Below are 21205 nucleotides of genomic sequence, written 5' to 3' on the forward strand. Positions count from 1 at the left end.
CAAAAGGAAAGAAGGAGACGGAAAAAAAAGAGACAAGAAAGATGAAGAGAGGGAAAGACTAGGGGTCCAATGGAAACCCCCAAGAGTAGAACCTAGGTTGCCTAGGTGATAGAGGCTCAAGCACCCACAAACACAGGGCAAAACTCATCGGGTGCAACCCTCTGCAGGGTTGGAGACTTCCCATCCCAACCCTGACCCACATTCAATGCATCCATTAAGCATGATCATGCAAATGCCAGGTGATGTCAAAACAGTCACCCACCCCATGCAGGTAGTCTGACAGAATGCATGACCCTTATCCCAACAGTTCGTATAACAACATGTTCAAACTCTAAATACAAACTTAGCCTAAGAAAAACAAAAATCCAACAAAAGTTTCAGTCCCCTAGCCCTCCTGGGGTGGAGAGTAGGATATGACATCAGCCATCCGACATGGGGTACCCCAGCAGCCTTGAAGTAGAAGGGGAAAAAATGTAGAGAGCCAAGGGACAGAGGTCAGGAGCAGAGGAGGGGGAAGGGGGGGGGGGGGCAGGAAGAAGAGCAGTAAAAGATGGGGGAGGTGGGGTGTAAAGGGTAGTCTCTGGGGGGTGTCAGTCTTCAGCTACCAGCTCACGTCAAAGAGCCCAGAGGCAAATTATCTCTAATATATATGATCATCACAATACAACAGCCTGCAGGCTGTCTTCCAAAACAAACCCTGTACTTAACCCTGGGGACAGCATTTCCCACGTCATGGACAAATAGCTAGTATATACATGGGAAAGGTAAAATAGACTGGGGAGATGGCCAATGATAAATCCCTTATGGCGAATAATACCCACAGGTGTGTTGCCCCAGCGAAGACCCTACCTCCCACAGTCCTGTAAAGATTGTGAGTCCAGAACCACTTCCCATGGTTACTAGATGCTATGCAAACAAACTTAAGTGAGAAAACTCTGACAATTCCAATGGCTATAAAAACGACTGTCACCTCAGAGTCTATACACTTCTGATATCAAGAGCGAGAGTCCCCCATTTGAGACCAATGGGTATATCCCTTCATATACTCACGATATGGTAGAGAGAAAATTAAGTATAAAACTGCAGTGCTTGTGAGCTACTATGGTGTATTTCTATGAATTTATAATGTGAAACAATGTGTATTAATCCTGTTGTTCACTTACACTTCTACACATATCCATATAAATGTGTGATACTGATTATTAATTATATTAAATTAGTGTTGCGCTCCACTAATAATTGTGTTGTGAAATAATAATTATTTACATATGAGAGATTCTTAAAAACTTAAATCTTTAAAGTTCAATCTGTGCTCTGATTATAAAACTTTCATAAATAAAATATAATGGTGATCAATAATAAATGAAGCAAATTAAAATAAAATATATTTGTGATCAAGATTCAAATATATAAATTCAGAAAAGTCCACTCCGTGATTATTTTCAGAATAATATTCCTTTTCCTCTATGCGCTCACCTTCTTTTTTAGCCAAACCGTTAAGTGAGGCTAAAACAGCTTGCGCCCTTAATATGGACTAGTGGGTAATTTTCAAGCTTTATCTCCTAGATTGTAAGCTCCAAGGAGCAGAGCCCTCGAACTCCTCGTGTATCACATTGTATTGTTATTGTACTGTCTTGTGTATTGACTCCCACTGTAATGTACAGCGCTGAGCGAACTGTCGGCGCTATATAAATACTGTAATATAATAATATCTTTATTCCAGGAAGATGGGTAAATGAATGTAGTTATAAACTTTTCCCACAGGGGGGTCTCTTTGGCTTGCTGATCCCTGTTTTGATGGTTTACTATGAATGGATGGATTTCTCCCTCTCTCCTCCAGGGGTCTTTCCACTTCCTTCTCCTTATTTCTCCATATTTTTAGGTACCATGCAATCAAAAGAATAAATATAGTGCCTTATCCTTTTTAAAAATATTTATTGTGCTTCAAATATAGATCCACTCACATTTTAAAACCTTTAAAAACTGCTTTTTGTATGGTAATGGTGTCCTCTGTGTGCTCTGCACACTGTGTGTACTCGCCGTGTAATACTCCTTTTAAGCGTCGTGACGTCAGAGCTCAGATTAGCGCCCGCAGGTCCGCATCATCCAGGGTAGGTTGTGTGGAAGGGCTCGGGCTGCACGCTGCTTGGGAGTAGGAGGCAAAGATAGCAGGCATCCCTGACATGGAGCTAGGCCCTATTGATTGTGATGCGGCCATGCTGGGAGAGGTGTGTGAAGCAATGGGCCTCAAAGCACCATGTGGCTCCGTGAGCTGTGAATGTAGGCCTTCCGGGAAGAAACATCTGATTTCCGCGACCGAAGGTACTTTTAGTTTTACGGCATTTAGGGTAGCTCATGATGGGTAAAAAGCTGGCATTTCAGGTGGGTTGGGAGTCAGGAGCTCCAACAGAACATGTCTTCACTCTGCCATTGCCAAGCCATGCCCCCTGCAACTCAACTTATAACATTGTTATCGTGTTTTGTTTTGTTTTTCTGGATTTTTGGTTGATTTCTTTGTAAGTGGGCAAACTTACAAAATCTGCAGGGGATCAATTTAATTATTTTCCCCACTGTACATGGCCCCATACATTAATGTAAACGTGCATTATTTTGCATGTTTAATCCAATGAGTTAAGGTAGCTCATTCATTTTATTGGGCTGCCAACACACCAAAATGGACCTAAAATTTGTAGCTGCACCATTTTTTGCCAATGCAGTGCACCATGGTTTGTTGCAGGGCTTAATCATGCCATTTGCAAAGGGGTATCACAAAATTAGTAAGCAATTCTCACCCAGAGAAATACAAAGCAAAAGTAAGCTGCAAATGTTTCTGCTCAGTGGATCACAGCCTGTGCAAAATAAATGATGCTGTTTACATTCACACTTAGCAGTTGCTGTGAAGCGGTAGAAAACCCAAAGACAAAAATGTAATATATTGTAGCAATCATTAGATGTGGCAGCAATAGTTTTTCTTTTTTTTTTTTTACGATTTTTTTTCCCCCTCTGTCTTCAGCTGGTGATGTGGCCAGTAACACACCTCCTGTATTACACTGCCCCACTCTGGATGAATGAGCACAAATTTAGGGGGAGAAGAGTGTTAGATAAACTAGCAGATTTAGATACACTAATAAATTTAAGATAAACTCCAGCTAACACTTCATAAACAGTTACAGCAAACGTTTTTTCCCTTTTGGGAATAAGTCTTACTTAAATAAAAGCTGATCAAACCATCAGTGGCGAATGGTTTGTCCTAGCCCCTTGCTACATCTGCAGGACAGTTCTGTTGAAAAGCAACAGACTTACTAGCTGGATCACCAGGTGAAAATAACAGAAAAAAAGGCCTTAAAAAGAAAAGGAATACATTCATCACTTCTAAGAATTGGTAAATTGCAATTCAATAAATGTTTGCTTTTGGGTTTAATACCACTTCAATCGACTAAAACAGCCATGTCCCTATAGTTCACTGATTGCAATGTGTAACTAATCAGACACATTGGAATTGCAGCCAAGGAAGATCTGATATGATTCTGAACAATATCAGAATTTTTGCTGTTTGGTTGCAGTTTCAAGGTGTCTGGTTGATTATAGGTTGTGCTTATACAGTACATTTGGTGAACTGTGCAATTGCAGCTACTGCTTTCATTTCAGCTGTAATTTCTTGCAACCAGGAAGTCATGGGCCAGTGGAGGGAGGCTGCACCCCAGCTGTTGGGAGACACTGATCAATCTGTATGACTGCTGACACCTACTTGTGGAGTCAAAAGTCTTGTCTGTGTGACAAATGAACAGTCACTGGGTGGCAGCACCCACAGGCAGCCCTAAATTTATAATCCTTCAGTCTGCAGACAAACATGGGTACACGTTCATTGATCCTGTCACCACCTTAAAACCAAGTATAATAAATATTTAAAGCATTTTACCTTACTATTTTTTATTTTTTTTGCTTGTCATGTGCCTCCTGCACTTGTTAGCAGATTTGACTACTTTAAAATCGGTAATTCCCTAAGCACTACTCCCTCCGTGTGTGTGTGGTTTTTTAATAGCTGATTACATTTATTTTCATGCCCACTCCCTCTCATCTAGACAAGAATAACATGTCTTGGGATATCTACATCACGCATCCCAAGAGGCTGCTGCAGTAGAACAAACAGGTGAGTTCTCATGGGCCAGTTGACTGAAACCGGAATAGGCAGCCGACTTCCAATGATGGAGGTGTACCAAGATGGTGACGTGGGACTCAGGCTTTCACCTAAGCAGTGGATCACAGCAGGACAACACTGGATCCACTAGACAGGTGAGTATGTGGAGCAAAGATGATGCTGCACGACAAGTATGGGGGGGCAACGGAAAAATAAAAAAGGTAGGGGGGTGTAAAGTTCCTTTTAATATATTAATTCACCTTTTTCAGAAAAAATGAAAAGGTCAACTAACGCTTTACACCTTCCCCATCCCCACCATGGTCCCCGCTGTACTTGCCTCCATGGGTGAAGAGCTGTCTGTGCCCACTAGGACAGATGGTCCATATTCTCAACGGTAGGAGAGGAGAGAAAGCGGATTTGAAATCCCTGCCGCTTTTTCTCCTCTCAGATGCCGTCCAGCCCATACTGTGTGGGCTAGACAGCATCTGATTGGTCAACACTGTCTGTGTGACGGTGCTGACCAATCAAAAGCCCTCTAGCCCGAACTGTCATCCCTGTGAGGAGAGGAAGCGGGGGGATTTCAAATTTTTGCTGCTTTCTCTCCTACCAATAGAATATGGAGCATTGTATACATCCCCACACGTCCACTCTCCACTGTGGGAAACCTACCTGCACCGCTCCTGTGTGAACATCCTATGATAAGCCTGGGTTAACACAGGAGCAGTGGGGAAACCGCATGCAGTGTTGACAAGAATCACATTCCTGTTCAAATTGCATACTATTCTTTGAGGAGCAATTTGTGTCAATACATTTTGTATGGACTCTAATCGCACTGGAAGGTATCTGCAATCGGTATCAGCGACTACTTGAATGAAACTATCGGTACGTGTACTCCACTGATTTAATAAAAAAAAAAAAAAAAAGGTATCTGTGCATCCCTAGTGCTCACAGCTGATGCAGTGGTCTGGTTGTTTGAAATTCCGTTCAACTTCCTCTTCTTTCTGCAGCACTTCCAGGACAGACAATGATTAGACAATTGCTCTTTTCTGTCCCAGAAGCACTACAGAAAGAATAGGGAGAAGAGCAGTGATTTCAAATAACCAGACCGAGGTACCAGCTATGTGGGCACTGACAGCTCATCACCCATAGAGGTAAGTACAGCAGGGACTGTGGGGTGGAGAAGTTGTAAGGTGTTGGTTCACTTTTTTGGAAAATGTGAACTTATGCTTTAAGGGGAATAGTATAGAAAAAGGGGTAGGCAATCTTTGAGAAGTGGAGATCTCCCTGAACAACATGGGAGAGATCAAAGATCACTCCCCCCACCCCACCCCTTTTTTTTGGAAGAAATTAACTAGCAAGGCCCCAATAAAAAAGTGAGGACCACATGAAAAAATTTGAAAAATATGCAAAACAATGTCAATAAAAATATACAGTAAACTTGGCCTACCCTATAAGTTAGCTTCAGTAAGAAACTTGGCATCATTCACAATGTTTTTCAGTTTGGAGAGTAATTGATGACAGCCACAAGGCTGTAGTAAGAGTCCATCAGGAAGGCAAGACAACTGCAACTGCAGGAGGACTTGCTCAACCAGTCTGAGGCCTGGCTGCCCTCAATTCTGGCTTGGTTGTCAGCTCTGGCCAGTATAAGTAGTATGTAGAACTGCATCTAGGGGTCAGCAGCAGATAGGGCAGAGGACTAGGGGACATACAGGTAAATGAAAGCCAACACCTGACAGGATTTTTACATGAATACATGGCTTCAGTGAAGTACAAGCCAGAGCACTGACCTGTCATTCCAGCAGGATTAGGAGCTTAGGGTCGAGCACAGTCTAATATTAGGACTAGGGGGTCAGTAGGGTGGAGCACAGTCTAATATTAGGACTAGGGGGTCAGTAGGGTGGAGGACAGTCTAATATTAGGACTAGGGGGTCAGTAGGGTGGAGGACAGAGGGGTTAAGGAGGGCAGAGTACTGGGGGTAGTAATCTTATACAGAAGCGGTTTCCTCATGCAGTGCAGGGTAGCCGCTGCAATAGATTTACCTGTACCGGTGTGCTGCCCCCTGCCAGCCCTCCACTCTCTTCCATCCCACATAATGTCATCTACAAGTGTCTGGGATGGACAGGAGAGGCGGGCTTGTGGGGATCAGCACAGAACACTCAGGGGATGAGCTCAGGCATGTGCAGACAAGAGCCCAAACCCACCTGAAAACTGTCAAAGGTGACCACAAATCATAGGCAAGGGGTGTGCTGCTGGGTGGAGAATGCCTCTGCTGCCTAGGATTCAGTCGGCTTTGACAGCTTCCCGATGGGAGAGCTGAGCTCATTGTTGTCCTGGACCACTCTGCCAGTGAGGAAGGAGCACTTGAGGATTGGCAAGGAAAGGGACATTAATGAGATATACCACTCACCTGCCTGCGATCAATGGGTTGCCAACTCTCACTTCAGAGTGTCACTTTTAATGATAGCTCTGAGTCTGCTGACATGGTTAGTCTGGCTGAAAAAAAACAAAAGTCCATCCAGTTCAACCAAAAAAAAAAAAAAAAAGTTCTAAACCTATACCCACAGTTGATCCAGAGGAAGGCAAAAAAAACAGAAATGCATGATCCACTTTGCTCCTGCAGGGGAAACCATTCCTTCCTGATCCCTTGAGAGGCAATCCAATATTCCTTGGATCAACATTACGTATAAATGTTAGTATCCAGTTATATTCTGTGTATCTAGGAAAGAATCCAGGCCTTTTTTTAAAGCAATCCACTGAGCTGGCCAGAACTCTATTGGCTGTATAGTGATTTGATAGTGAAGTATTAAAGCCATAAAATCTGAATAACGGAACTAGTATGATAGTGAGTTTGGGTATTCATTGCCACTCAGTCATATAGAATAAGTCTCAGCACACACTAGCTTGAAAGGCATGCTGGCAGTTGCAGTTAACAAGCATATAAAGTATGACAAGTTTCTCAGGCTCAAATGACGTATTTAATAATGTTTATGGTAAAGTAATACTAAACTCTGGTTTAATTTAAAAACATTTGCAAGTATGTATTTCTAACTCAAAAAGTACCTTAATTTGTCAGGATCCTCCAAATTCCTGTTTTTCTGCTGTGATCCGTCTTCCTGTTCCATTCATTCTCCATGGTCCCACTGTATATAGGAAAGTAGCCAGCCTCACATGCTTGCTCCTGGGATGGAATATGAACTCTGGGATGTTTAGTGTACATAGAGCAGTGCTCACTGTCACAACTAACACGCCCTACTAATTCCAAAGATCAGAAGTGAGGGGAGGTTCAGGAGCTCGCAGAGGATGTTAGAAGAAGGCAGAAAGCCACAGTATGAAACTCTTTCATGAAAAATAACCATCAAACAGGCACTAAACTCTGGTTTAAAAAAAAAAAAAAAAAAAAGTCTATTCAACGTCAAGTAGGTATTCTTGAAGTGGCTCCAAAGTCTGAAGGTTTTTTTTAACACTAATGCTTTCTTTGAATTGAAAGTGTTACTAAACCCACAATAGTAAAATCAGTCTGTATAAAGCAGTAAAGCATGCTAGTTATACTCACTGTGGAACCTAAGGGGTTAATCCTCTGCATGGTATAAAAAGGCTGTTTGATCCTGACTTCTCTGATCCTCTCCTTCTTCCAGTGTCCCTCTCTTATCTTCTGATAAGGCATATAGTGTAGAGTCACTCTGCACATGTTAAGTTTGGTGTGTATTGTTAGAGAGGGTTTTTTTTTTCTTTTTTTTGGGGAGAGTGCATGTGATCAGTACAGGGCCAAATCAGCACTGTCCAGACAGAGGTCAGGGGTTCTGCATCCTCCTAGAGCAAAATGAAAACTTTAACATGTGCGCTGCTGGACACTGATAGAAGTCACAAGAATTCTCTAACTGCTGATGAGAAAAGCTATTTAGCAGTTTATATTTACTAAAATAATTGCACTTCCATGTTGTGTGTACTGTGGGAGACCAGATAGAGTGAATGCAGGGTCCTGGGTTTAGTAATAGTTTAAGGCAAAAAACCTTCTGTGTCCAGGATCACCTACCCACCCCCAGTCCCTCTTATACTTAACTGAGTCTGATCTTGATCCAGCACTGTGCACATGAGCAGTGGCTCTCTCTGTTCTCTCCCTCCAATGGATGCAGTCATCGGGGCTCTGAAGTGAGCCAGCATGAGTAACCCCAAGAAGCAGCTTCCCCATTGCTTACCTGAGCCCAGGGTATTTAGGTTTTGTGCTGCCCTAGGCACCACAAAATTCCCCCACAGGAGAGAGCCTGACATTGACCAACAACACCTAGTCCCCAAGCCGCATGTGTCCAAATGCTGCCCCCCTGAAAAATGCTGCCCTAGGCAAATGCCTTGTTTGCCTTGTGGAAAATATGCCTCTGTCTGAACCCCATCGCGATCCAGCAATGTGAATGACAGCCTCGGATCTCTGCCTCCTCATTGGCTGAGACAGCAAATGGGAGCCATTGGCTCCTGCTGCTGTCAATCAGCCATTCAGCCAATGAGGAGAGAGGGGCAGGGCCAAGCCACGGGTCCATGTGTGAATGGACACACAGAGCAGTAGGTGCCCCCATAGCAAGCTGCTTGCTGTCAGGTCACCCGACAGACAGGATGAGCCAGGAGAGCCTGTGGGGGACCCGAGAAGAGGAGGAACCAGGCTGCTCTGTGCAATACCACTGCACCCGGCCAGTAAGTATAGACATGTTTGTTATTAAAAAAAAAAAATGAACCTTTAGAATCACTTTAAGTTAAACTGTGACTTTTTAGTGGACATAAGAAAGAAAAAGAACCAAGACTGCGGTGAATCTAGTGAATCTAGTGGACATAAGAAAGAAAGAAAAAGAACCAAGACTGCGGTGAATCTAGTGAATGAAAAAAATAAAAGCATTTTTCGGTCACACAATAACACTCCGAACTCTGCTCCATCATTTTATTTACTGATAAAGTGCAATAAGTCCTGAGACCAAATTTCATAAATATTTATTGTATATCAGAACAAAATATCCACCTCCACAGCAGTGACCCCACAGCACTTTAAAATATTGTGGTAATAATTGTTATTTATCAATAATTCTGTATCTATACAGGCCACGTCTGAAACACCAAAACATTTACATTATCACTTGGCTTAAAAACAATGAAGTACAATATAGTTTAAGACACTTGGTGGTAATCTTTTTGTTTTTTTGTATCACAGAAGTTCAGCAACAGTCTAACAGTACAGAATCAGATACAAAACCACTGCAAAAAGTTCTGGGAGTGTAAGAAAACAAATAAAAGCTGACCCGACAGGGGGGAAAAGGTAACAAAAATAAACAAAAAAAAAATTGTACAAACCTTGCCAATGTAACATGTTTCCATTCACCAAGTTAAACATTTAATAATAAATAAGTAAATCTGCAAAAAAATAATTTTTTTTTTTTTTTAAATGTTCTCTTCAAGGCTCGTCATAGTGTTGGGAGTTCACATTGAGACAGGTAACGGGGAGGGGGGAGGGGGGGAAGGGACATGCAGTTCACAGGGTAGGCCACAGAACAGACGTCACTGGCTTTTATCCAGAAAGTGTCACAACACTGGCTGCAGCGCCCATAGCCATCTGGCCACTTGCTCTGGGTCATTTGGCAACAGAATTTGGCAGCCCAGGAGGCCTCCAGTGGGTATTGAACTACCACCCCCAGCCTGCAGGGGGTGCAGAACTACAAGAACCAGATGCCGCGTTGACCTCATGCCAGGTTTACAAAGTAAAGCACAGCTGGGTGTGACTAAGGAAATCCTGAGAAAATGGCCTGCAAGGGAGTCCACGGTGACAGAAATTGAGGTGCACTGATTTGTTGCTCTGTGCGGTCTTTGTATAACTCTAACTAAATTTGACCCCACAGTGCAGAGTTTATGGACCGCCCTGACGACTGATCAGTGGAAGGGGAGCTTAGTGATTTCTTACGAACTTCAGAAGTCTCCATGAAGGGAGTTTCCAAGTTCAGTCCCATGTGGTATCACATCTTGTCTGTTATTTCTTATTCTACCACTTCTAGATCAGCAGGGTGGTGCAGCCCTTAGAAGAAGATCACCTCTGTATAGCAAAACCCAAATACTGTCACCACTCTTCCCTCTGTGAGTATGTGCAGGTCATCTCCCTCTTCCTTCTTCTGTCCACCTGTATGTGAGTGCTTGTTATCACCCTGTTTTGGTTGTGTGTAAGCATACGTTTACCTACCTCTCTGTCCACATGCTCATGCAGTTCATTTTCCACTGACATCTGTATATACGCACACAATATTCCCTTGTTCTGGCTCTATGTATGTGTAAAAGCACAATCCATCTCCAGGTTTTTCTGGAATAGCACTGGTCATCTCCCTGTTCCGTCTGTGCAAAAGCACCAGTCATTTTCCTGCTCCGTCTGTCCATTAGCATTGGTCATCTGCTTTTTGTATCTGTGGGTAAGTGCAGGTAATCTCCCTGCTCTGTCTATCCATGTATGTTGAAGCAAAGGTCATCTGCTGGTTCCAACTGTCCCTAACCATAGGCTATCTTCTTCTATGTGTTCATAAGCACTGATCATCTGCCTATTTTCTTGTAAGCACAGGTCTTCTGCTTGTTCCATCTGTCTGTAAGTGCAGGTCTTCTGCTTGTTCCATCTGTCTGTAAGTGCAGGTCTTCTGCTTGTTTCTATCTCTCTGTAAGCGTAGGTCTTCTTGTTCCATCTATCTCTCTGTAAGCGTAGGTCTTCTGCTTGCTCCATCTATCTGTAAGCGTAGGTCTTCTGCTTGTTCCATCTATCTCTCTGTAAGCGCAGGTCTTCTGCTTGTTCCATCTATCTCTCTGTAAGCGCAGGTCTTCTGCTTGTTCCATCTATCTCTCTGTAAGCGTAGGTCTTCTGCTTGCTCCATCTATCTGTAAGCGTAGGTCTTCTGCTTGCTCCATCTATCTGTAAGCGCAGGTCTTCTGCTTGTTCCATCTATCTCTCTGTAAGCGCAGGTCTTCTGCTTGTTCCATCTATCTCTCTGTAAGCGTAGGTCTTCTGCTTGCTCCATCTATCTGTAAGCGTAGGTCTTCTGCTTGCTCCATCTATCTGTAAGCGTAGGTCTTCTGCTTGTTCCATCTATCTCTCTGTAAGCGCAGGTCTTCTGCTTGTTCCATCTATCTCTCTGTAAGCGCAGGTCTTCTGCTTGTTCCATCTATCTCTCTGTAAGCGTAGGTCTTCTGCTTGCTCCATCTATCTGTAAGCGTAGGTCTTCTGCTTGCTCCATCTCTCTGTAAGCGCAGGTCTTCTGCTTGTTCCATCTATCTCTCTGTAAGCGTAGGTCTTCTGCTTGCTCCATCTATCTGTAAGCGTAGGTCTTCTGCTTGCTCCATCTATCTGTAAGCGTAGGTCTTCTGCTTGCTCCATCTATCTGTAAGCGTAGGTCTTCTGCTTGCTCCATCTCTCTGTAAGCACAGGTCTTCTGCTTGCTCCATCTCTCTGTAAGCGTAGGTCTTCTGCTTGCTCCATTTATCTGTAAGTGTAGGTCTTCTGCTTGCTCCATTTATCTGTACGCGCAGATCTTCTGCTTGCTCCATCTGTTTGTAAGCGCAGGTCTCCTGCTTGCTCCATCTGTTTGTAAGCGCAGGTCTCCTGCTTGCTCCATCTGTTTGTAAGCGCAGGTCTCCTGCTTGCTCCATCTCTCTGTAAGCACAGGTCTTCTGCTTGCTCCATCTCTCTGTAAGCGTAGGTCTTCTGCTTGCTCCATTTATCTGTACGCGCAGATCTTCTGCTTGCTCCATCTGTTTGTAAGCGCAGGTCTCCTGCTTGCTCCATCTGTTTGTAAGCGCAGGTCTCCTGCTTGCTCCATCTGTTTGTAAGCGCAGGTCTTCTGCTTGCTCCATCTGTTTGTAAGCGCAGGTCTTCTGCTTGTCCCATCTCTCTACATGCAGGTCTTCTGCTTGCTCCATCTGTCTGTTAGCGCAGGTCTTCTGCTTGTTTTTTCTCTCTGTACACGCAGGTCTTCTGCTTGTTTTTTCTCTCTGTACACGCAGGTCTTCTGCTTGTTTTTTCTCTCTGTACACGCAGGTCTTCTGCTTGTTCCATCTGTCTGTAAGGATAGGGCATCTGCTTGTTCCAATGGTCTTGTAGGCACAGGTCTTCTGCTTGCTTTGTCTGGCTTTCTGTGTTTAAGCACTTGTTATTCACTGTTCCACTTGTCTGTAAGTGCAGCCTATCTACCAGTTTGGTCTGTCCATCTGTATTTAGGCCTGTTCCAACTGTTTTTTTGTTTTAAGGACAGGTCTTCCCTCTGTTCTTTCTGTCCAGCAAACTTTCCTAGAACTATATTGGAGATTAGTAATCAGACATATTATCTAAACATCCCCATAGAAACTTGACGTTTGAATGTCCTGCATAGAGATAAATCAACATTTTAACGCTGAACTCCAGGAATATATAAAAAGATACACATTAATGCAGCTCTTTATTCACCGATATTTTTTTTCCCAAGCACAGCTAGTGAAATTACCCAAATTTAATTTTGTATCAACCTCTAGCAATCTCCCTGTATAGCAGCACCCAGATTATGAGATCGAGGGATAGCACTGGGAGCCAGCAAGGTATGTTGCATACAACAGGGCAGCACAGTGGCTAAATGGTTAGCACTTCCACCTGGCAGTAGAATTCCACCCACGGCACCACCTGCCTGTAGTTTGCATGTTCTCCCAGTGCCTGCGTGGGTTTCCTCTGGGTACTCTGATTTCCTCTGACACTCTAAAGAAATGCTGGTCGGTTAATTGGATCCTGTCTAAATTGGCCCTAGTATGTGTATGTATGAATGTGAGCTAGGGACCTTAGATTGTATGCTCCTTGAGGGTTAGGGACTGATGTGAATGTACTATATATATATATATATATATATATATATATATATATATATATATATATATATATATATATATATATATATATATATATGTGTGTGTAAAGCGCTGTGTAAATTGATGGAGCCATAAAAGTACTTAAAATTAATTAAAAAATAAAATGAAAAATTCTGCTGACTATAAAGCTGCTGGGAGGAGACAGCAGATTGAAGGGAAAGATTACCTCATCAGTTTCCTGCTTTTCCTACAGTGCCCAGTTAGCAGCATAGGGTAGAGAGAAGATACCAATGTATTTCTTTTATAATCTGTAACTGTTACAAAGAAAGTAGTATCATCTATCTTGTATGTTTTGTGTGGCAGGCATGTGTAATTCTCAGGGATGGATGGACAGAAATTTTCCTGGAGTTCAACTTTAGGATCCATACACACTAGTGGGGGGGTTTTTTTAAGCTAAAAAACACTGGTAATTTCCTTTTTTTAGGATCCTTTGCATTCTGTTAACGTTTTTACAGTACGTGCAGAAACAAAAAAGCTTTTAGGAGTGTTCAGCTTTTCCCAAAAACTCTACCAAAACAATGTTTTTTTCTGCTCTTAAACACTGAAACTTGAAAAACGCTACTAGCCTAAAATAGTGTGCATGGACACACAGGATAACACTACTTAGCTTCTAGGAGCAGAAAAAAAATGCTGATAACCGCTTCTAGGAGCTTACAAAATGCTAGTGTGCATGGGGCCTTAATGGTTTGTGGAAGCTGTTTCCAACAGGTCTCAATTGTATGCAGTGTCTCAGCTTATCACCATGCATGGAATAGAGGTGACAGCTGTGACATTTCCAGAATGCTGTACAAGTGATATCTTCATATATGGCTCTTGTGTTTACGGTGCTAGGGTTTCATAGACAGATGATGGCGTCAGGTCCAGATTGATTTCCAGTGTTCAGTGTACAGAGGTAAAATTTCTGATTAGAATGTAAATGACAGGAAACAGCCATCTAGAAATCTCCCACATCTCCATAACCTACTGATGTTCTATGACTTTAAGTGCTGAACTGAACATTTCACTTTGCGATCAGAGGTGACCTGTCACCCTGCATAGTAGTCGCTACAGGGAGAGAGGCTATAGCATGCCACATTGTAAATAAAGGATGGTTATAGATCAGATGATTCAGTCTGTTTATCAGCAATGGCAGTTCATGAACCTCAGTGAAGAGAGTGATGGTGTTTATGGCCGCATTGTTCAGTAGTTCTTGTGAACAGACTGCCATCTCCTTGCTTCAGGTACTCCATCACACGCAGCTGTGTTGTGACATTCCAGTGACGTGTAAGGGAAGAGGATGGATAAGGTGCAGGGTAACAAAGATTGTCGTCACTTTAAGTCGACAATGTCTTCATCAAAGGACTCCGCCATGTGGAAAGGACTACTGCTAAACGGGGGGCTCTCCTCCACACTGATGTTGGATTCTGGGTCAGAACTAGTAGAACAATGGCGCTGACTTTCCGAGTTACTTTCAAATGAGCCTGAATTAATCCTAGTAAAGAAAGAGATTCAGATCATAGAATGCATGAAGGTAAAAAACCTTGAGTCTTTAGAACCACTTTAGTTTGAATTTAATGTATTACAACATCTGTATGCTACAGAAGAAGTTAGATAATTAAGAAATCTCAGTACAAATTACCTCAACCAATGTCTGTAAGATGTATACGTAGTATTTTTTTTTTTTTCTCTAGAATCACTTAGGTAATACATTATTTTAAGTGCTGGTCCCAGTCTAAACATTCCTGTCAAAAGAGCAGATATCTCTTAAATTTAGAGTCTTCTTACAAGCTAAGAGTTAGAAGTCAACTCTCGACATGGTGCAGGAGGTGTTAGGAAAATCCTACATTATTCCTAATCCTATACTGCCTCCTTCAGGTAATTAGGATCATTGAGTGATATCATAATTAGACGAGATAAGCTGTGCCCGCCTAGGTTTTTTGGGGTGATAAAAGTTAGAAGACGGTCAGATACGATACACAAGACAGTAGACAAGGGACGGACACCTGAAATCACTGATACTATAGAATCTACAGGTGAAACTCGAAAATTCACAATATTCTAATTTTCTGAGATTGTGGATTTGGGGTTTTCATGAGCTGTAAGCCATAATCATCACAATTATGACAAATCACAGCTTGAACGATCTTGCTTTGCATGTAATGAGTCTATCTCATATATTAGTTTCACCTTTTAAGTTGCATTACTGAAATAAATAAACTTTTGCACAATATTCAAATTTTTCGAGTTTCACCTGTATATTGGCAACGTATAACTTTCATTTTTCTGTAGACAATTTGTGCTCACTTCCAGCTAAACTGTTTAGTCTGATATTGATTATGGTTAGCACCGGAGTTGATGTGAAATAATTTAACCGCAGTATAAATTATCTTCGTTTCAATTCTCTGGGGCGAGGATTCTCTTCAAAATATCCCCAAAGCTAAGTTCAGCTTTTAGTTAATGGTTTAGCTGGGTATATATGACAAAGTAGAGAACATTTGTTCATGACCTCAGATAGATTCTAAGTTTATTGGATTGTCCTGTGTATGGTATTCTAAATCAATACATGCCAAGGTACACTTTGCGCTTTGTTCATGTGATCTCTCTACAACCAGATATTCAATCTGCATAGCCTTTGTCATATGCTGCAGAGTTACTGAGAGTTTCCTACGCTGCATTTTTAGACAGTTAGTCCTATTTCATTTATATTTGAAAATAATTGCTGGTTCGACTTTCTAACTATTATTTTTGATTAGATCATTGTACTGCTATTTTGGTTTATTATTTATCATTACCTAATATACACTATATTGCCAAAAGTATTGGGACACCCCTCCAAATCATTGGATTCAGGTGTTCAAATTACCTCCATGGTATAAAATCAAGCACCTAGGCATGCAGACTGATTCTACAAACATTTGTGAAAGAGTGAGTCGTTCTCAGGAGCTCGGTGATTTCAAGCGTGGTACTGTGATAGGTTGCTACCTGTGCGGTAAGTCCATCCGTAAAATGTCCTTGCTACTAAATATTCCACGGTTAATTGTTAGTGGTATTATAACAAAGTGGAAGCAACTGGGAACAACAGCAACTAAGCCACGTAAAATGACAGAGCGGGGTTAGCACATGCTGAAGTACACAGTGTGCAGATGTCGTCAACTGTCTGCAGAGTCAATAGCTAAAGACCTCCAAACTTCGTGTGGCCTTCAGATTAGCACAACAACAGTGCGTAGAAAACTTCTAAGAATGGGTTTCCATGGCCAAGTAGCCTTACATCATCAAGTGCAATGCAAAGCGTCGGATGCAGTGGTGTAAAGCATGCCGCCACAGGACTCTAGAGCAGTGGAGACGTGTTCTCTGGAGTGACGAACCATGCTTCTCTGTCTGGCAATCCGATGGACGTGTCTGGGTTTGGCAGAATAACGGTACTTGCCTGACTGCGTTGTGCCAAGTGTAAAGTTTGGTGGAGATGGGGATTATGGTGTGGGGTTGTTCCACAGGTTGGGCTTGGCCCCTTAGTTCCAGTGAAGGAAACTCTTAAGAAGGCGTCAGCATACCAAGACATTTTGGACAATCTCATGCTCCCAGGTTTGTGGGAGCAGTTTGGGGATGGCCCCTTTCTGTCCCAACATGACTTCGCACCAGTGCACAAAGCAAGGTCCATAAAGATGTGGATGGGAGAGTTTGGGGTGGAGGAATTTGACTGGCTTGCACACCTCAACCCGATATAGCGGAGACTGTGAGCCAGGCCTTCTCATCCAACATCAGTGCCTTACCTCAGAAATGCGCTTCTGGAAGAATGGTCAAACATTCCCATAGACACTGTAATATCAATGTGACGATGGATCCCTTTGAGAATGTGCGTGCATGCGCATGAAACGCATCAGAGAGGAGCCTACGTGCTCACGTCACGCCGCCGTGTCCACGTGATGGTCCGGCGGCCATCTTTGTAAGTGCTTTTTATCCATTGATGATTTTATGCTCCACGTGCTTGCTATCTTTTTAATAAAACATACTACACTATATGATACTGTCTCCGGGCTCACATCACTATTTTAGGACTATTATGATATTTAGAGGACTTATTTATTTTCATTTGTTATTTGTTAAGCCGTCTATTTTGTTTCTTCATTGGAGTATTCACTATTCTCTATTTCTTTTTTATGATGTTTCATTTCTCTTTTATGATCACACTAGTCCTCATTGATTATAACACACATTTTTATTAGCACCAAGATTATTAGCACATTGATAGTATAGTGTTTGTTTTGGTGGAGACAGAGGGTTTGCCATGTTGTTCTAGCTGCTTTATTTTTTCATTTTATTTGTATGGTGGGATGCAAGAGGTATCCAGGTTGCACTTTGTTGGAGAAGTTGTAAAGTTACATAGAGGTTTATGATTATCAATATATTAATTAGTACTTTATAATACAGGTTTCATATTAATTCTGCACTTTGATTAGGATTCCCAAGGCCCATTTATATGTTTACTTCAATGCACTTTATTTATGAAGGTCCAGTTAGCTCATATTTAGGCACTTTATTTGGTTATGGATTAGCACTTTAAGTAAATCTTCGTGTACTCTTTGGGAGGCAGTATTAAGGGCAGGGACAATTTATAGATTTATGCACTTCTAGGTAGCTCTGCTTGATCTGCCTCCTGCAGGACAATTCAACCTGCAATATTAAATTCGGCAACTAGATGGACACCGGAATAAATGTATGGTTTTGTAAAAAAACTGAATGTATGTATTTGGTTAATGAAAGCTCCCATCATCTTTCATTCTGAGAAGGGGAGGCAGGTGAGCTCCAGTCAAAATGTAAAAAAATAAAAGTCACCAGCTACAAAAACTGTAGCTGCTGACTTTTAAAAAAGAGACACGCACCTGTCCCTTGATCCAGCAGTATCCTCACTGCAGCCGGTTTCACTGGCCATCCTCTCTCCCCAACACTGGCATAGCCGGGTGCCCACTGTGCATGCTCAAGTAGCGCTGCGCCTTGTGAATGGTCCCATGGTCTTCTGGGACCTGTCACATGTCCCAGAAGACTACGGAGAGGAGACAACTTCCGCATCCAAACGCCTAGGCGATTGCATTGGAAGTGGGAGTGGATACCTGTCAAAATCGGGTACCTGCTCCCAAAAGATGCCAAACCTTAACTGGGAGCAGGTGACGAGGCCTTAAAGTGGAACTTCCTTTTGACTAGAGCTCTGCTTTAAGAACTGAGGGAAAGGAACCTACCATAATTTTCTGCAGCACATGTCATGGACTGAACTTACATCCCTTACAGACAGCATCCCTGGTGAGCATGGACTTATTGCCATTTACAGCCTAATCATTTAATTGTTTTTCTATATTTCATATATTGATCAAATGTACATCTGATCTGTTTTCCTAATAGTTTCACCCACCCCGTTCTGTTATATAAGCTTCAAGATTACACTCAGTCTGGTTTATTGCAGAATAGGAGGGTTTACCTGCATGTTGAGTTACACACAGGGAAACATGTAACGAGGATAGAACACTGCTTTTTTTTATCCAATAAGACCTTGTGAATGTTGTTCCTTATATGTTCCCTTTAGTTTATGTATTTATACCAGTACTGCTGATCTAGAAGGTACTTCTAATAATTCAAGAGGAGGTACAAAAGTTAAGGCTATTGTCATCAACCCATGTTGGCCTTGCTAGCCTAATCCTTGGTTTTGTTGTTGAAAACATACTTTTTACATCAACGCCTTCTATGTCATCTAAATGAAAACAGATTGAGATTAGCAGCCTGGAGGTTGAGAAGTTTATGCAACAGGGCTTGCCAGACATTATGATTTTAACTCTTGTGTCAGTAAGAACACAGTCCATGATTATAGCTTGTTTTAGAGTTTGGGAAAGTTTCCTTGCCTTTGCAACAAAACTTAAGTAGATCCTCTATCTAGTTCCATCAATGGGTAAGATTTTGAATTTAGTAGATAAGGACCCTGCAGCTTTGTGTTTCCTTACATAGTCAGTGATCTATAAATCTGCTTTCAACAAGCAATACTCAGTAAGTGATTCAATTGGCTGCTGAAACTGAGGGTTTAATATCACTTTAAAAGCTCCAGAAAGTCTTGGAAGCAGAGCTAAATCCATGGGGAAAAGCACAGTTAAAGAAAGTATCTGTCAACAATTTTTTTTTAGCCCCACTTGATACCATCATATCTACTGTGAAGACCTCAAACTGAACATTATGTCAGTGAATTTTTGCTGAGGAGTTGACAGGCAGTCTCTACCCATCTCTAACATCTGGCACAGCAATCTGCTCCAGAAGGTGCTACAGGTTGAAAATCTTTCCACCAGCAGTGAGAAAAGACATGTATAATGTCAGGCTGTTATTTACCTTTCAGTGCTGGTTGATCGAACAGCTTCTTCTTTAGTCTCTTCTTCCACTGCTTTTCTTGCAAATTTCTTCTGCCGCTGTGACCCTTCAGACTTTGTGTCACCAGTAAGACCTGAATATGAGAAAGACCACAAACAAATTAGAAAAGCGCCCATTAGTTCTGCAGCCAAATCCCAACCTTACCACCATGCCACATAAGATTTGAATTAGGGACATTCCTCCAGACGTTCTGCAGATATATAAGGAGTTGGGATAAACTGAACTGCCCTAGGTTTAGTTCGAGCAGGGTTCAGCGAATGTCGAAGAATTTTAGAAGCTAAACCCAAATGAAAATTGGAAGCAATGAAAAGCATAAGCTGTAAAATAAAAAAAAGCCCATTTTCTGGGCTAGTAGGCTAGGGTGGTCATTTTTGGTGGGCGCTGCGCTAGAGAACATGCATCAATGCAAAAAAAAAATAAATAAATAATTCCATTTGGTGTGGGAGCAGTGATTTTTTTTTTTTTTTTTTTAAAGCACTGACATATACAAAGAAAAAAGTTGCAAATTGCCAGCAAATGACATTTCCATCCTGGCTTCTTTCTTAAAAGTGATTTTTTTAAAAGAAAAAAACAGCACACAGACCCCAAAGGTCTCCCAAAATACATACCAACCCCTTATCTGAAAAAAATAATTTTAAATTAGTAAATTGGGGTGGTTGCCATTTTTGTATAGCGTGCGTAATGGAATTGGTGTGGGGACACATTGAGCGCCTTCAGCTGCCGCTGGGCTTATCGTGTGTCAAGCACCTTAAAGGAGGAACAAGGTGCCTCCAGGCATACCTCCCCCTAATTAATCAATTGCTCTATGTGCTCCAATATGGAGACTCAAATATTAAGTTAGGAATGCACTTTACAGAGGAGTCTTGAGGAGGCAGTATGGCTTCCACATATATGTGCAAATGTTGTGCAATAAAAACATCTATTTTTAATGCAACTTCTTAAACAGTTTCATTTTGGGGTTTTTTTTCTATTTCTTTGTACTGTGATGTGCTGTAAAAGCTAGTTATAAATCAAGATGGTTGCCATTTTTCTACATCACTTTATTTTCTGTGTATATGTCACTTTTGCCTTTAGCACATCCTACAGCAAGAACACAATGTGAATAGAGCCACACCCAAAATACACACCAGACCCTTTTTAGTCTGATATGGATTTTAAGGGGGATCCTAATGCAGAAAAAAAGTGTCCCCCAGGAAGTCCATACCATACCCTTAATCTTGCTGTAGCAAGAATGAGAAAAAAAAAAACTGCACAGCGTCACACCCAAAATGCACAACAGACCCTTTTTAGTCTGATATAGATTTTGAGGGGGTTCCTAATAAAAAAAAAAAATGTATGAAGTCCCCCAGGAAATCCATACCACATCCTAAATCCAAGCATGCAGCCTGACTGTCCATAAAAAAGGAATGAGGGGCTGCTCTTTTGGACTCGGTCACTTACAGACCATTTACCGTGATCTACCAGTGAGCCAAATTAATATAGAATTACGTGCACGTGGAAGCAAAACACTGACACTGTTGCAGTTTGTCAACTTCCTAAAAATTCTGTTTTATTGAGGAACTAACAGTATCATTTATAGGGCTTATGATGCAGGCAAAGCATATACATTGATTGGGTGAAAAGTCCACTGGGTTTCTGTGTGTTCTTCCATCCGTGTTGATATCTTCCAATCATTGTCCCCAAAGAGACTCATTCCCTTTTATGGGGGTTGTTTACATTAAAAGATACTTTTCTCCTAATGAGTCACCTAGGGTGAGACTCCGGATGAAGGCGCCATCTTAATTATCATC

At 41.9% G+C, this 21205-nt stretch overlaps 2 protein-coding genes across 5 annotated transcripts in view; both read right to left on the reverse strand.

Annotated features, from left to right (window-relative positions):
- Nucleotides 1–9097: 9097 nt before the first annotated feature.
- Nucleotides 9098–12242, reverse strand: LOC149456305 (uncharacterized). Of its 2 annotated transcripts, XR_016313913.1 has the most exons (3): nucleotides 12113–12242; nucleotides 11397–12078; nucleotides 9098–11328 (listed from the first exon to the last, which is right to left on the reverse strand). XR_016313913.1 is itself a non-coding variant. In XM_089685235.1 (2 exons), the coding sequence occupies exons 1-2, from the start codon at nucleotides 12217–12219 to the stop codon at nucleotides 11487–11489; spliced, it is 699 nt and encodes a 232-aa protein (XP_089541361.1). In that variant the 5' UTR covers nucleotides 12220–12242; the 3' UTR covers nucleotides 9098–11486. The 2 variants fall into 2 exon arrangements, 1 of the variants encoding a protein (XP_089541361.1); XM_089685235.1 differs by having other exon boundaries at nucleotides 9098–12078.
- The window catches only part of GARNL3 (GTPase activating Rap/RanGAP domain like 3), a 312374-nt gene continuing 300266 nt past the window's right edge, over nucleotides 9098–21205 (reverse strand). For all 3 annotated transcript variants that reach the window (XM_089685234.1, XM_089685233.1, XM_089685232.1), the window contains 2 exons: nucleotides 19377–19488; nucleotides 9098–14505 (listed from right to left, as the gene is read on the reverse strand). In XM_089685234.1, the coding sequence (XP_089541360.1) occupies nucleotides 14343–14505; nucleotides 19377–19488 (275 nt within the window). In that variant the 3' untranslated portion in view covers nucleotides 9098–14342. The remainder of the gene's footprint in view (nucleotides 14506–19376; nucleotides 19489–21205) is intronic.

Source organism: Staurois parvus, unplaced genomic scaffold (genome assembly GCF_062004578.1).
Source record: "Staurois parvus isolate SC_StPar_1 unplaced genomic scaffold, SC_StPar_1.0 ptg000365l, whole genome shotgun sequence".
Lineage (NCBI taxonomy): Eukaryota > Metazoa > Chordata > Amphibia > Anura > Ranidae > Staurois > Staurois parvus.